The sequence below is a fragment of the Tachyglossus aculeatus genome, chromosome 2 (assembly GCF_015852505.1).
Source record: "Tachyglossus aculeatus isolate mTacAcu1 chromosome 2, mTacAcu1.pri, whole genome shotgun sequence".
Classification (NCBI taxonomy): Eukaryota; Metazoa; Chordata; class Mammalia; order Monotremata; family Tachyglossidae; genus Tachyglossus; species Tachyglossus aculeatus.
In genome coordinates, this window is record NC_052067.1 from 143848017 (window position 1) to 143864769 (window position 16753).

Sequence of the window (16753 nt, forward strand, 5' to 3'; positions counted from 1 at the left end):
GCCGTATTTAAATGTACTTCAAAACCTGAAAAACCCATGTCAGTTTCTGTGATATGTATGTTAAAGTGCTTGAGAACAATACTTTTTTTAACTACTATGTTCATTCTTGAGAAAAAAAAAATCCAGTTCTGATTCAGTAAACAACAGTGTAAAGACAAGGAAATACTATGCTGAAATGCAGAGGGTTTTTCTTTCTCTACACAGGGCATACTTGTACATTTCAAGTAATAACATATTAGAACATTTCCCTAATGATTTCACACCTTCATTTCCTGAAAACGGACTTCAACACACCTTCGCTACTATCTTCAAGAGACAGCATTTCGAACTACGGAACGAACAACGTCCATTCGGAACTCAAAGGGGAACGTTATTATGCACTGAAAACGAAACCACGGAATCCGGTTAGAGTCAAGAGAGTTGCAAATGACAGAATTTGTTTCTGGAAATCACCAACAAATTCATACTGAATGTCAGAGTAACAATTCTACTCCAGACTCAGGACTCAACTTGGAACACGTGAACCACATTGTCTTTTAAAGCAGGCTTTGGTCTTCTCCAAGGTGGCATATTCTCAACCAATGAAGGTGCATTAATACTGAAATACAAAACAGCTTACCACGTAGAGGGGCTGTTCAGGGTGGGGAAAGGGCAGGCTAATTTCTGTAAACCTCAACGGAGAAAATACTCACAGTTTCCAAAAACGAAAATAATCTACTGAAAATTCATACTGGAACAAACAGGTTTCATTATGGAGCACTATGTTTCCAGGAAGGGCAAATAAATATTCCACTGGGGATTAGAGGTATGACACTGAGCCTCAAAGCCTTACTCCCTTCGGGATCACCAAAAATACCACAACATTCTCTCTCTCTCTCTCTAACACACATAAACACACACACACAAACACACACACACACACACACACACTTTATTCCTAAAAAGGAATCATAGATATACAGTATTCCCCCGCCCCCCATCATTCATCAGGTGTAAAATAAAGGAAGTTCATTTTGTAAATGCTTCTCTAAAAAAATAATAATAGAGCTACTTTGTTTAATGTGCCACGGATTTCTAAAACATTGTGACGAAAGTCCGTTTTCTCACATTGACCGGACAGAACCCGTGACCTGCTATGCTTTAAAAACAGTCTCGGGGTTCCAAGGAAAAGACAACCAATCCCCTTAGAATAGTAGTCAACATCCTTTTCCGAGTCGGAGCCCGGGAAGTTGATGCTTCTCCATCCTACGGATGCCCGCCCTGGCCACCTTTCCCTTTCTTCCACCTTGCCTCCAAGACGCTGAGATTGATACCCACACTTAACTCGGGAGTTTTGAAGTAAAAGAAGTAAAAACCCCCTACCTGATCAATCTGACAATCAGCTGTGTGCTGTTGCTTGCCTCACAAATACGATCAAACTACCATACTATATCTATCCCCCAGCTCAGGATTTGGGTTAGATATAGATTTGAAATGATAAACTTTGATTTCCCTGCTAAGTTGCCATAAATTATAATTTTCTGATTAGGCAAAAGAATGAATAAACACTTCTGTCGAAGATACCGTCACCTGGAAGTACTATGGAGGGTCCTAACAATATGATAGAGAGAGGCAAGGCTTTACTTAGAGGTGAGCCTCGCTGAGTTTTACGGTGTGTTTGCCACTCAAGATCTGTAACCAGGGAGTCCCCCATCCTCCTCAAAATCCCTATTTCAATTTAGGGGTCACTGCTTCCAGTGCTTAGAACAGTGCTTTGCACATTGTAAGCGCTTAATAAATGCCATTATTATTATTATTATTTCCTTGTGGGCTTGGCGTTTGCTACCCCTCCCCATGTTCCACATTCTCCTCAGAGCGTTGGGAAGCCAACAGTTTTTGGTGAACATCAGGACTCGCGGGAGTTTCTGAGGAGCAGAATGTGAGGAAAAACATCCTCTGGGGAACGGTTCACTCTCAATGAACCAAGAGGGGAATGACAAAATGACAGGGGTCAGAGGGTCATAAGCTCCTTTCAAGTTCCTTTCCTTGACCTTTCCCTCATGGTATGGTTGCTGAAGTGTTTCCACCTCACATGGTACATTCTTGATGTCCTCCAGACTTTTTCTGAGTGGCCTTAGCTCTCCCTATTACTCTTCACCCACTTTCTCCTGCAATTTTTGCCCAACATCCAATCCCTCAACATGACGGAAAAAACAGTCTTGGGGCTATGGTGGGAGGGATGATGTAGGTGATGGAGAGGCAGATTAAGCTCCCAATAAGTAATCCAATAATAATAATGGCATTTGGTAAGCGCTTACTATGTGAAAAGCACTGTTCTAAGCACTGGGGGGATACAAGGTGATCAGGTTGTCCCATGGGGGGCTCACAGTCTTAATCCCCATTTTACAGACGAGGGGACTGAGGCCCAGAGAAGTGAAGTGACTTGCTCAAAGTCGCACAGCTGACAATTGGCCGGGTTGGGATTCGAACCCATGACCTCTGACTCCAAAGCCCGGGCTCTTTCCACTGAGCCACACTTCAATCATCCCACCTCAGTCAGTCAGTGAACCCTGGCTCAGAATCCCGGTGGCACCATGGAAACCTTCATTCCGCAAATTTTCACAGCTCAAATAGCACATACTTTTCTTCCCCTTTCCTATCCGCCCTGACGATTGAAAACCCAAGTCCCTCTCACTGCTTTATGAAAAGAAAAAACAAAACAAACAAGCATTCCTTTACTTCATCTTTTCTTTTCTAGTTATTTTCGGTGTCATAAAAGTTTCAAGCCTTTCCAAGTTTCCAAATCCACCTTGACATTTCCTAAGAGAACTCTGCTTATCAAATCGCCCAATCCTAGACTCTCTCTCGCTTTCTCTCTCTCTCACACACATACACATACAATCACACAAAACTTTACTCAGAGTGGCCAAGTTATTCCCCCAAGCGCTTAGTACAGTGCTCTGCACACAGTAAGTGCTCAATAAATGTGATCAAGTGAATGAAAGTTATAACAGGTCTCCCCAAAAGTCCATTTTAAATGTGGCCCGATGAATTGTGAAGTGTTCCAGTTTAAGATTTAGAGGGAAGGATGAGATTGAGGTATAGGTCAGCTCGCCTAGAAATCAGAACAATTTCACTATTAGTGGGGTCCGGGAGGAGGCGGGAAGGTGGGGGTTTGCGGAGGACTGTGGGTCCTTGCTAACACCCAACAGCCCTTTCTCCCCTTGGCAACTTTGGGAACTCAGATCTTCAAGGCCTAGAAATGACCGAAGAGGCCCAGCTAGCCATTTACCTGTACAGGCTGAATGTTACCTTTACAGGAGATTTTGAAGAAGGAAAAAAGAACCGATGCACATATTGTTTCAGGCCCGGCACTAGGAGACTCCCAAACTTGCCTCCTGTTAGGCAGGCTGGCTATCAACAGTGCATTAAATAATACTATTTCCAAATAATTAACCAGGTGACCCAAAATTTGTCTCAGATTGGCCCAGTACGCTCCATCTGCCTCTGGACAACCACCCCGGTGGGAAGCAAACGCTCAGACCAACTGCGATCGTGAGCCATCCGGGATCTTTACTCCTTAAAAACCTTTCCTTTTCCTTCCCCTTCAGCGCTTAGAACAGTGTTTCGCACATGGTAAGAGCTTAACAAATACCATAATTATTCTAATTCTCGATGCGATCCAATTCCAAAGCCCAGGGAGGCCGATGCTCCGTGTCTGCCCTCAACAACTCTCATGTGGCCCCACAGAGACTCTATCTGTGGCATCCTTGGAAGCTATGAAAACAGGGAGAGCGTCACGAAAGCCCCCTCTTCCCCAAGTTTCTGAAATAACCCAAACGCAAACATCAACTGAGCGAAGTCAGGCAGGGGAGCGGCACGGACTAGCGGGTGGCCGAGTTGGAACGACGCGACGGGGAGTCAAGTCAGCGAGAGTCCTCGTCAGACCTCCCCGCGTCCAGCGCTCCGGACGTTTCCACCAACTCTCCCTCTCGTGCTGGGCTGTGAAAGCGGTCCCACAGATCTGAAACGTGGCAGGCAGCTCAAGTGGGACAGTGGGACAGTGTATGACTTTCAAAATCGAAAAAAGGAAACGGGCGTACAGTGGGCAAAGTGATTACATTCCCCACATTCCCAAGGCTGGGTTTCGAGCCCGGTAATGGCTACATAGTGATACCTGCGGTGTTTCAGAAAAAAGCCCTAAAGGGGTTGCCCTCTATTTACACAGTTACTGGCTTCTTCCTGACAAGAGTTACTCTCTTACCTCCCTCCTCCCGCCCCTCTTCCCTGGCTTTTTGAAGCTACTTATTTTCAGCCACAAGAACATTCAGTCTAAGAAAAAGTTTCTTATTAGAGTAATATAATTTCTTAAAGAAGAGAGTATATTTACACACATCTAACACACGAAAATACTCTATTTCATACTAAATCTCAGGTTCAAATGAACTACAATACTGCAATTCACCCTGCCTGTAGCTTCAGGACAGTTTATAGTCGGGGACGTAAAAGAGCCCCTGCCCCGGCCCGGTCCTCGCCTGGAGATCTCAGCGGGGCCGCCTTTTAGGGGGGGACTAACTTCCACAGCCCAAAGGCCCTAAAGGGGGGAGAGAGGGTGGGAAGGGGGCGTTTTGAACCGGAGAAAGGGGGGGAACGAGGGGAAAGAGGCAATGCACCAGAGTCCCCCGCAAAGCTTGGCTACACATCCACTCCTTTAACGAGGGACCCTTCCAAGACGACGTTGAAGTCCTGTAACGTCTTCAGGACACGGATGAGGGAGTTGACGGTCATGTGGTCCCGAAGGAGGGCTGTCTCCTCATACATCCTTGTAATGGCGGGACACTCGGCCAGGAGCGGAATCCACTGGGGGAGCAAGTGATCCCTGTAGGCCGAAACAAGAGCCACCCAAGTGAATGGTCAATTTAATGCCAAAGGAATAATAATAATACTATTTGTATTTGTTCAGCACTTACTGTGTGCCAAACACTGTTCTAAGCACCGGGGTAGGTACAAGGGAATCAGGTTGTCCCACGTGGGGCTCACAGTCTCGATCCCCACAGTCACAGTCTTAATCCCCATTTTGCAGATGAGGTAACTGAGAAGTGAAGTGACTTGTCCAAAGTCACACAGCTGACAAGTGGCAGAGCCGGGATTAGAACCCACGACCTCAGACTCTCAAGCCCGGGCTCTTTCCACTAAGCCATGCTGCTTCTCTTGTGAATCCCGACTGTTGTGAAGTAGAGTGCCCTGCACTGTACTGGAGACTGTAAGCTCATTGTGGGCAGGGAACGGGTCTGTTATTTCATTCGAATGTACTCTCCCCAGCTCTTAGTAATAATAATAATTATCTTGGTATTTGTTAAGCGCTTACTATGCACAAAGCACTGTTCTAAGCGCTGGGGTAGATATAAGGTAATCAGGTTGTCCCACGTGGGACTCACAGTCTTCATCCCCATTTCACAGATGAGGGAACTGAGGCCCAGAGAAGTTAAGTGACTTGCCCAAAGTCGCACAGCTGACAAGTGGCAGAGCTGGAATTTGAACCCATGACCTCTGACTCCAAAGCCCGGGCTCTTTCCACTGAGCCACGCTGCTTCCCCGAGCCACGCTGCTTCCTCCAGTGCTCCGCACACCATAAACGCTCAATAAATACAACTAACTTACACTTTAGCTGTCAGTCTTGAGTGCTTTCGGTGTGCAGAGCTTTGTACTATGCGCTTGGGAAATTATGCTATGACACGCATTCCCTGCTCACAACAAGCTTACAGTCTAGTGGGGGAGACAGACATTAATATAAAGAAATAAATGACAGATGTGGACATGAGTGCTGTGGGGCTGGGAGGAGGGGGATGAATAAAGCCAGCAAGCCACGGGGACATAGGAGGGAGAGGGAGAAGAGGAAAGAAAAGAAGAGAAAAGTCAGGGAAGGCCTCTTAGAAGAGATGTGCCTTCAATAAGACTTTGAAATGGGGGAGAATAAAACTGGAGCCCAGAAGTGGGACAGGGGAAGGTCTGATATTGCAAATTCCAGTAGCATGCTGAAGCTACTGGGAGGGACATTATTACCCAAGGATAATATAATGATAATAATTATTATGGCATTTGTAAAGTGTTTATTACATGCCAAGCACTGTAGTAGGCGCCGGGGTGGATACAAGAGACTGTTTCTTTTTTTCTTTTCTTCGGTGGCATTTATTAAGTGTTTACTATGTGCAAAGCACTGTTCTAAGCGCTGGGGAGGTTACAAGGTGATCAGGTTGTCCCACAGGGGGCTCACGGTCTTAATCCCCATTTTGCAGATGAGGTAACTGAGGCCCAGAGAAGTTAAGTGACTTGTCCAAAGTCACACAGCTGACAATTGGTAGAGCCGGGATTTGATCCCATGCCCTCTGATTCCAAAGCCCAGGCTCTTTTCTAGACTGTTCTAGACTGGGTTCTAGACTGTGAACCCATTGTTGGGTAGGGATTGTCTCTATTTGTGGCTGAAATGTACTTTCCAATGCTCTGCCCACACTAAGCGCTCAATACACACGGTTGAATGAAAGAGAATCAGGTTGGACACAGTCCCAGTCCCACGGGGGGCTCACTGTCTTAAACCCCACTTTACAGATGAGGAAACTGAAGTACAGAGAAGTGACTTGCCCAAGGTCACACAGCTGACCAGTGGCAGAGCTGGGATTAGCTATGTGACTTTGGGCAAGTCACTTCACTTCTCTGGGCCTCAGTTCCCTCATCTGTAAAATGGGGATTAAGACTGTGAGCCCCCTGTGGGACAACCTGATCACCTTGGCACTTCCCCAGCGCTTAGAACAGTGCTTTGCACATAGTAAACGCTTAATAAATGCCATCATCATCATCATCATCATTAGAACTCAGGTGCTCTGACTCCCAAGCCCGGGCTCTGTCCTCTGAGCCACACTTCTTCCCTATGCGTACATGCAGGTTAGCCCTGCTAACTGCTTTGAGCTACTCAGAAAAGAGGAACTATACAATATTATTTTAGACCAACGTTGTCACCAATATGCACATCAAAAGGCTATGTCAGGTGTGTACTTTTAGTTAAGTGACTTTGGGCAAGTCATTTAACCTCTCTGTGCCTCAGTCACCTCATCTGTAAAATGGGGATCAAGACTGTGAGCCCCAAGTGGGACAACCTGATCACCTCGTATCTATCCCGGTGCTTAGAACAGTGCTTGGCACATAGTAAGCGCTTAACAAATACTAACATTATTATTATTATTGTTAACCCGGAAAGGAGTTTCCTTGAACTAATAATAATAATAATAATAATCTTGGCATTTGTTAAGCGCTTACTATGTGCCAAGCACTGTTCTAAGCACCAGGATAGATATGAGGTGATCAGGTTTTCCCACTTGGGGCTCACAGTCTTGATCCCCATTTTACAGATGAGGTGACTGAGGCACAGAGAGGTTAAATGACTTGCCCAAGTCACTTAACTAAAAGTACACACCTGACATAGCCTTTTGATGTGCATATTGGTGACAATGTTGGTCTAAAATAATATTGTATAGCTCCTCTTTTCCAAGTAGCTCAAAGCAGTTAGCAGGGCTAACCTGCATGTACGCATAGGGAAGCAGCGTCCCACATGGGACAACCTGATCACCTTGTATCCTCCCCAGTGCTTAGAACAGTGCTTGGCACATAGTAAGCGCTTAACAAATACCAAGATTATTATTATTATTAGTTCAAGGAAACTCCTCTCTGGGTTAATGATAATAATAATAATAATAATGTTGGTATTTGTTAAGCGCTTACTATGTGCCAAGCACTGTTTTAAGCACTGGGGAGGATACAAGGTGATCAGGTTGTCCCATGTGGGACTCACAATCTTAATCTCCATTTTCCAGATGAGGTAACTGAGGCTCAGAGAAGTTGTGACTTGCCCAAAGTCACACGGCTGGCAAGCGGCGGAGCTGGCATTTGAACCCATGTCCTCTGACTCCAAAGCCCGTGCTCTTTCTACTAAGCCAAGCTGCTTCTTGCTTGGCAGAGCTAAAGATCTAAAGATCTAGAAAAGCAGCATGGCGTAGTGGCTACAGCCTGGGAGTTCATGGGTTCTAATCCCGGCTCTGTCACTTGTCTGCTGGGTGACCTTGGGCAAGTCACTTCACTTCTCTGGGGCTCAGTTACCTCATCTGGAAAACAGGGATTGAGATGGTGAGCCCAACATGGGACAGGGACTATGTCCCACTTAATTTGTTTTCGTCCATCCCAGCACTTAGTACAGTGCCTGGCATATAGTAAGCACTTAAGAAATACTAAAATTTTTATTATTATCAATAAATACCGTTGGTTGATACAGACTTCATCCTTGGGTCTTGCTGGGCTTTAAGTTGGGGCTGCTCAAATCCTTCCATATTTTTTGAATGAATCCAATCATTCATTCATTCACTCAAACATATTTAATGATTGCATGATTGATTGAATGATTGATTGAATGATTTAATGATTGATTGAATGATTGAATGATTGAATGATTGATTGAGTGATTTAATAACCAACTTGCTGGTTCAATCTCTCATCCTAGCCAAACTGGATTACTGCATCGGCCTCCTCTCTGATCTCCCATCCTCCTGTCTCTCCCCGCTTCAGTCTATACTTCACTCTGCTGCCCGGATTATCTTTGTACAGAAACGTTCTGGGTATGTTACTCCCCTCCTCAAAAACCTCCAGTGGTTGCCTGTCAACCTTTGAATCAAGTAAAAACTCCTCACTCTTGGCTTCAATGCTCTCCATCCCCTCGCCTCCTCCTGCCTCACCTCCTTTCTCTCCTTCTCCAGCCCAGCCTGCACAATCTGCTCCTCAGCCGCTCGTCCTCGCCTGTCCCGCCGTCGACCCCCGGCCCCCGTCCTCCCCCTGGCCCGGAATGCCCTCCCTCCGCACGTCCGCCAAGCTAGCTCTTTTCCTCCCTTCAAAGCCCTACTGAGAGCTCACCTCCTCCAGGAGGCCTTCCCAGACTGAGCCCTCCTTTTTCTCTCCTCCTCCCCTCCCCGTCACCCTCCTCCCTCCCTCTGCCCTACCCCCTTCTCCTCCCCACAGCACTTGTTTATATTTATACATATATATTACTCTTTATTTTATTAATGATGTGTACATAGCTATAATTCTATTTATTCTGACAGTATTGATACCTGTCTACTTGTTTTGTTCTGTTGTCTTTTTCCCCCTTGTAGACTGTGAGCCCGTTGTTGGGTAGGGACCGTCTCTCTATGTTGCCGACTTGTACTTCCCAAGTACTTAGTACAGTGCTCCGCATACAGTAAAGTGCTCAATAAATATGACTGAATAAATGAATGAATGAACATTTAATAATAATAATAATAATGGCATTTATTAAGCGCTTACTATGTGCAAAGCACTGTTCTAAGCACTGGGGAGGTTACAAGGTGATCAGGTGATCAGGTTGTCCCTTGGGGGGCTCACAGTCTTAATCCCCATCTTACAGATGAGGTAACTGAGGCACAGAGAAGTGAAGTGACTTGCCCAAAGTCACACAGCTGACAATTGGCGGAGCCGGGGTTTGAACCCATGACCTGTGACTCCAAAGCCCATGCTCTTTCCAATGAGCGAGTGCTTACTAGGTGCAGAGCACTGTATTAAGTGTTTGGAAAGTAGAATTCAGCAATAAAGAGAGACAATCCCTGCCCACACCGGGCTTACAGTCTAGAAGGGGGGAAACAGACATCAAAACAAGTAAATGGGCACCAATATAAATAAACAGAATTATAGATATATACACATCAAGACAAGATCTCGTTTGCTCAAGTGGGTTCTGAATGATAGCTTGACTATCAGAGATGACTATTATTTTTAGGACAAGAGTCATCTACTGGAGCCATCCAAGAAAACCACTCTGAATAGCTTGCAAAAACGATTCCATTTCAAGGGCTCATCAATCAGTGCAATTTATTGAGTGCTTACTGTGCGCAAAGCACTGTCCTAAGAACTTAGGAAAATAAAATACAACAGAGCTGGTAGAAAGGATCCCTGCCCACCAGAATCGAACAGTCTACAAGACAGTGCTTTTCACATAGTAAGCGCTTAATAAATACCATCATTATTATTATTACTATTATTACAAGAGGACACATTCGTTAAAATAAATTAAAGGCAAGGGAAATAGCGGAATAAAAGGATACAAGCATTAAATGACGGAGGGGCCGGGGCGAGTATCTGATTTCTAACTAGGTCATCTCAAAGTCGTTTCAGCTTTTGCTACGACTCGTCCTGCTTTTTCCAAAAGAACCAAAACTACAAATTCAGTTGGAAAGATTACCTATCCGTAGACAAATAAGTAATTTCTAAAAAGCCACGAGATGGTTTCAGGTCTTTCAGGAGAGAAGAGAGATCACCTCCCTATTGATGCCTGTCGCCTTGTTTTGTTGTCTGTCTCCCCCTTCTAGACTGCAAGCCCGTTTTTGGGTAGGGATTGTCTCTATCTGTTGCCGAATTGTACTTTCCAAGCGCTTAGTACAGTGCTCTGCACACAGTAAACGCTCAATAAATACGAGTGACTGAATTAATTAATGAATCCCGACTCACTCCCCCACTCTAAGCTCTCAGGAAGACTCAAACATCATTTGGAAAAGGATCTTCAAATGGAGTCAGGAGGGATGGGTCTCCCTCTACAAATCAAATAATGGTATTTATTGGGAACTTAGTCAGTGCAGAGCACTGTACTAAGCACTTGGGAGAGTACAGTACCATAGAGTTGGAAGCTTACCATCTAGAGTTACCATCTAGAGGGTGAGCTCACAGTTATTAAATATAGGTGGCAAAGCACAATTTGCCGTAAACCACATTTCTTTTTTTCAAAGCTGGAAAAACAGTGAAAACTTGAATCTGTGAAATGAAGGTGCCTTGACTTTTTCACTTTCAGGTTCTGTCAGTAGGGATGGCAGTACAATGAGATGACCGGAAAACAGAGAAGGCACAGAAGACGGTTACTTACCTTGTCCCAAGGCAAATCAGAATCTGGAATTTTCCATCCTTCCCGATGTTCCGAGGGGCGGTATTAATAGCATTCACATAGTGGCAGAAGGTCTTGCAGCAGGATTTCTGAATCAGGACGTCATCTTCGTTATCTCCGGTTTGGTCGGTGGCCTCAAAATAAGCCACAGCTTTCTCTGGGAAGGGAAGAGAAGCAGCGTGGCTTAGTGGAAAAAGCCCGGGCTTGGGAGTCGGAGGTTGTGGGTTCTAATCCTGGCTCTGCCACCTGTCAGCTGTGTGACTTTGGGCCAGTCACTTCACTTCTCTGGGACTCAGTTACCTCATCTGGAAAATGGGGATTAGGACTGTGAGCCCCACATGGGACATCCCGATTACCTTGTATCTACCCCAGTGCTTGGCACATAGTTTAACAAATACCATCATCATTATTATTATTATTATTAAGTCACGGTCTCTGACCTATCACTGAAAAAAATCTCTAATGCCCGTTCGGCATCTCATCATTGGTCATTGGTTCAAATCCCGGCTCCGCCAACTGTCAGCTGTGTGACTTTCGGCAAGTCACTTAACTTCTCTGGGCCTCAGTTACCTCATCTGTAAAATGGGGATTAAGACTGTGAGCCCCACATGGGACAACCTGATCACCTTGTATATTCAGCGCTTTGCACATAGTGAGCGCTTAATAAATGCCATCATTATTATTATTATCACGATATCGATCGACAGTCTTTATGGAGCACTCACTGTGTGCACGGCACTGCGCCAAATGCTTGGGAGAGTGCGGTATGACAAAGCTGGTGAGAACGTCATGGTGACATCGATCGATGGTTATTTAGGCGCTTACTATGAGCAGAGCACTGTACTAAATGCTTGGAAGAGTACGATACAACAGAGTTGGTGAGAGCGTCATAATGACAACAATCATGACAACAATCCTCTCTGTATATAGTTCTAGATCTATAAATCAATCAATGAATGGTATTTATTGAGCCTCTGTTTTGTGGAGAGCACTGTACTAAGCACCTGGGAGAGTACAATACCAAAGAATTGGCAGACACATTCCCTGGCTGTAATGAGCTTACAGTCTCAGGGAGCTTATAGTCTATATGTGTGTGTAAGTGTGTGTGTGTATGTGTGAGTGTATTTTAGTGTATGTATATACATATATATTTTAGTGTGTGTGCATGTGTGAGTGTATTTTAGTGTATATATATATATTTTAGTGTGTGTGTGTATATATATATATGCTTTTCATTCATTCATTCTTTCAATCGTATTTATTGAGCACTTACTGTGTGCAGAGCACTGGACTAAGCACTTGGGAAGTGCAAGTTGGCAATATATACAGATGGGCTCACAGTCTAGCTTTTGAAGAGAAGCAGCATGGCTCATTGGCAAGAGCCCGGGCTAGGGAGTCAGAGGACATGGGTTCTAATCCCCACTCTGCTACTTGTCTGCTGTGTGACCTTAGGCAAGTCACCTAACTTCTCTGGGCCTCAGTTACCTCATCTGTAAATTGGGGATTAAAAGTGTGAGCCAAGTATGGGACAACCAGATTATCTTATATCTACCCCAGTGTTTAGAACAGTGCTTGGCACATAGTAAGCGCTTAACAAATACAATAATAATAATACACACACAGATATATATATTTAGTGTTTATATATATATATATATATATATATATATATATATATATATATATATATAAATATACAAATATACTTACATATACACTAAAACACCTAATGCTTAGGGAGGGAAACCACTGTCAAAGCTGACCAAAACTGAGAAGGAACGTGACCTATTGGAAAGAGTAAGGGCTTTTCCAGCTCTTCCACTTGCATGCTCTGTGACCATAGGCAAGTCACTTCACTTCTCTGGGGAAGCAGTGTAGCTCAGTGGAAAGAGCACGGACTTGGGACTCAGAGGTCATGGGTTCTAATCCCGGCTCCGCCGCTTGTCAGCTGTGTGACTTTGGGCAAGTCACTTAACTTTTGTGTGCCTCAGTGACCTCATCTGTAAAATGGGGATTAAGACTGTGAGCCCTGCCTGGGACAGCCTGATCACCTTTATCCTCCCCAGCACTTAGAGCAGTGCCTTGCACATAGTAAGCGCTTAACAAATGCCATTATTATTATTATTCATTCATTCATTCAATCATATTTACTGAGTGCTTACTGTGTGCAGAGCACTGTACTAAGGACTTGGGAAGTACAAATTGGCAACATACAGAGACGGTCCCTACTCAACAACGGGCTCACGGTCTAGAAGGGGGAGACAGACAACAAAACAAAACATGTGGATAGGTGTCAAGTCATCAGAACAAATAGAATTAAAGCTAAATTCATTCATTCATTCAATTGCATTTATTGAGCGCTTACTGTGTGCAGAGCACTGGACTAAGGGCTTGGGAAGCACAAGTTGGCAACATATAGAGATGGTCCCTAACCAACAGCGGGCTCACAGTCTAGAAGGGGGAGACAGACAACAAAACTAAACATGTGGACAGGAGTCAAACAGCAGGCTCACAGTCTAGAAGGGGGAGACAGACAACAAAACAAAACAGGTGGACAGGTGTCAAGTCGTCAGAACAAAGAGAATTAAAGCTAAATGCACATCATTAACAAAATAAATAGAATAGTAAATATGTACAAGTAAAATGAATAGAGTAATAAATCTGTACAAACATATACACAGGTGCTGTGGGGAGGGGAAGGAGGTAGGGCAGGGGGGATGGGGAGGAGGAGACATATTCTGTGTCTCAGTTTCCTCAACTGTAAAATGGGGCTTCAACCTCTGTTCTCCTTTCTCCTTAGCCTGTGAGCCCTATATGGGACAGGGACTGTATCCAGGCTGATTAACCCCAATGCTTAGAACAGTGCTTGACACACAGTAAGTGCTCAATATAGTAATACTAAAACTGACTTATTACAAGTGCCCATCCATTCTGAATTTCCTTCTAAAACGTTCAGATCATGTTTCCCCACTCCTCAAGAACCTCCCGTCGTTGCCCATCTACCTCTGCATCAGACAAAAATTCCTCACCATTGGCTTTAAAGCACTTAATCCCCTCAATCAATCAATCAATCAATCAATCAATCAATCGTATTTATTGAGCGCTTCTTACCTCACCTCACTAGTCTCCTACAAAACTCAGCCCACACACTGGTTCCTCTAATGTTAATCTTCTCACTGTCCCTCCATCTCGTCTATCTTGCAGCCAACCTCTTGCCCACATCCTACCTCTGGCCTGGAACCCCCTCCCTCCTCATATCAGACAGATAATTGGCCCTCCCTCACGTCAAAGCCTTATTGAAGGCCCATCTCCTCCAAGAAGCCTTCCCTGACTAAACCCTCCTCTTCTCTTCTCCCATCCCCGTCTGCACCGCTCTTACGTGCTCCTTCATTCATCCCCCTGACCCATTCCCACAGCACATATGTATATAAGATGATGATGGTATTTGCTATGCACTTACGATATGCCGGGCACTGTACTAAATGCTGATATCTGTAATTTATTTATTTATATCAATGTCTGTCTCCTCCTCTAGACTGTGACCTTGTTGTGGAAAGGAGTGTGTCTGTCTGTTGTTATATTGTACTCTCCCAAGCGCTCATTACAGTGCTTTTTACACAGAAAGCGCTAATGAATATGACTGAATGAAAGAAGGAACTGAATGTGTTGTTGGGCAGGGACGTCTCTATATGTTACCTACCTGTACTTCCCAAGTGCTTAGTACAGTGCTCTGCACACAGTAAGCGCTCAATAAATACGATTGAATGAATGAATGAATGAATGAGCCAGGCACAAATTCTGAGGTTTCACACTGCCATTTAAAAGTGGCTCCCCGGGATATGTGATGGTGTCACAGTATGAGAGAACAGCCCCTTTCCCTCTTCTTCCTCCTTTGTTTTTTTGTTTGTTTGTTTTTATGGTATTTGTTAAATGCTTACTGAGTGCCAGGTGTTGTCCTAAGCACTGGGGTAGATACAAGCTAATCAGGTTGACCACAGTCCCTGTTCTACATGGAGCTCCCATTCTTAATCCCCATTTTATTCATTCATTCAATCGCATGTATTAAGCATGTACTGTTTGCAAAGCACTGTACTAAGTGCTTGGGAAAGGACAATACAGCAATAAACAGTGGCATTCACTGTTTATACCCACAGTGATCTCACAGTCTGGAGGGGAGAGACAGACAAACAAATGAATAAAATGACAGATATGGAAATAAGTGCTGTGGGGTTGGGATGGGGAGAAGAGCAAAGGGAGCAAGTCAGGGCGACGCAGAAGGGAGTGGGAGATGAGGAAAAGTGGGGCTTAGTCTGGGAAGGCCTCTTGGAGGAGATTTGCCTTAATAAGGCTTTGAAAGCGGGGAGAGTCATTGTCCTTTTACTGAAGAGGTAACTGAGGCCCAGGGAACTGAACAGATTCGCCCAAGGTCACAAAGCAGACGAGTGGCGGGGCCAGGATTAGAACCCAGGTCCTTCTGATTCCGAGGCCTGGGCTCTAACCACCAGTTCTCACTGCTTCTCTTCCCCACACCCACTCTTTGTGTTGCTGTTGTGAGAGACTGTGAGTCCCGTGAGGGAGAGGGCCTGTGTCCAACCCGATTTGCTCGAATCCATCCCAGCGCTTAGTACAGTGCCTGGCACATATAGTTAGCGCTTAACAGATAGCACAGTTATTATTATTATTATTTCCTGTGGTTCCGCCTCTGGAGGAACCTCCAGAGGCGGAACAAGGTGGAGGGGACAGTAAGAAGGGCACTTGGGTTGGCAATCTGAGGGAAGCAGTCTGCTGCAGTCACACCAGCAAGGGGGAAATCAATCAATCAATCAATCAATCATATTTATTGAGCGCTTACTGTGTGCAGAGCACTGTACTAAGTGCTTGGGAAGTACAAGCTGGCAACATATAGAGATGGTCCCTACCCAACAGCGGGCTCACAGTCTAGAAGGTAGAGACAGACAACAAAACAAAACATATTAACAAAATAAAATAAATAGAATAAATATGTACAAATAAAATAGAGTCATATAGACGTACAAACATATCCATTCATTCATTCAATCGTATTTATTGAGCGCTTACTGTGTGCAGAGCACTGTATTAAGCGCTTGGGAAGCACAAGTTGGCAACATATAGAGACGGTCCCTACGCAACAGCGGGCTCACAGTCTAGAAGGTGGAGACAGACAACAAAACATATTAACAAAATAAAATAAATAGAATAAATATGTACAAATAAAATAGAGTAATATAGACTTACAAGCATATTCATTCATTCATTCAATCATATTTATTGAGCGCTTACTGTGTGCAGAGCACTGTACTAAGCGCTTGGGAAGCACAAGTTGGCAACATATAGAGATGGTCCCTACCCAACAGTGGGCTCACAGTCTAGAAGGGGGAGACAGAGAACAAAACCAAACATATTAACAAAATAAAATAAAAGGAATAAATATGTACAAATAAAATAAATAAATAGAGTAATATATACGTACAAACATATTCATTCATTCATAGAAGTTAGGTGTTTAGTGCAGCAGCAGAGGAAGGACTGTAGTGGAGTAGGGGTCTGGCTGGGGATGAAAGAGGGGAGAGGGAGAAGAAGGGAGAGAAAGAGGAAGACGGGAGACATGGTGGTGGAGGGACAGGAGGGAGGGAACAGAGAAGCAGCGTGGCTCAGTGGAAAGAGCCCGGGCTTTGGAGTCAGAGCTCATGGGTTCAAATTCCTGCTCTGCCACTTGTCAGCTGTGTGACTTTGGGCAAGTCACTTCACTTCTCTGTGCCTCAGTTC

General features: G+C 44.6%; 1 protein-coding gene across 1 annotated transcript in view; it reads right to left on the reverse strand.

Moving 5' to 3' along the window:
- Window positions 1-2480: 2480 nt before the first annotated feature.
- Window positions 2481-16753, reverse strand: part of DENND5B (DENN domain containing 5B) — a 181663-nt gene continuing 167390 nt past the window's right edge. Inside the window, exons 20-21 of the mRNA XM_038768489.1 lie at window positions 10949-11123; window positions 2481-4858 (exon numbers count right to left, since the gene is read on the reverse strand). Coding sequence (XP_038624417.1) covers window positions 4675-4858; window positions 10949-11123 — 359 coding nt within the window. The 3' untranslated portion in view covers window positions 2481-4674. The remainder of the gene's footprint in view (window positions 4859-10948; window positions 11124-16753) is intronic.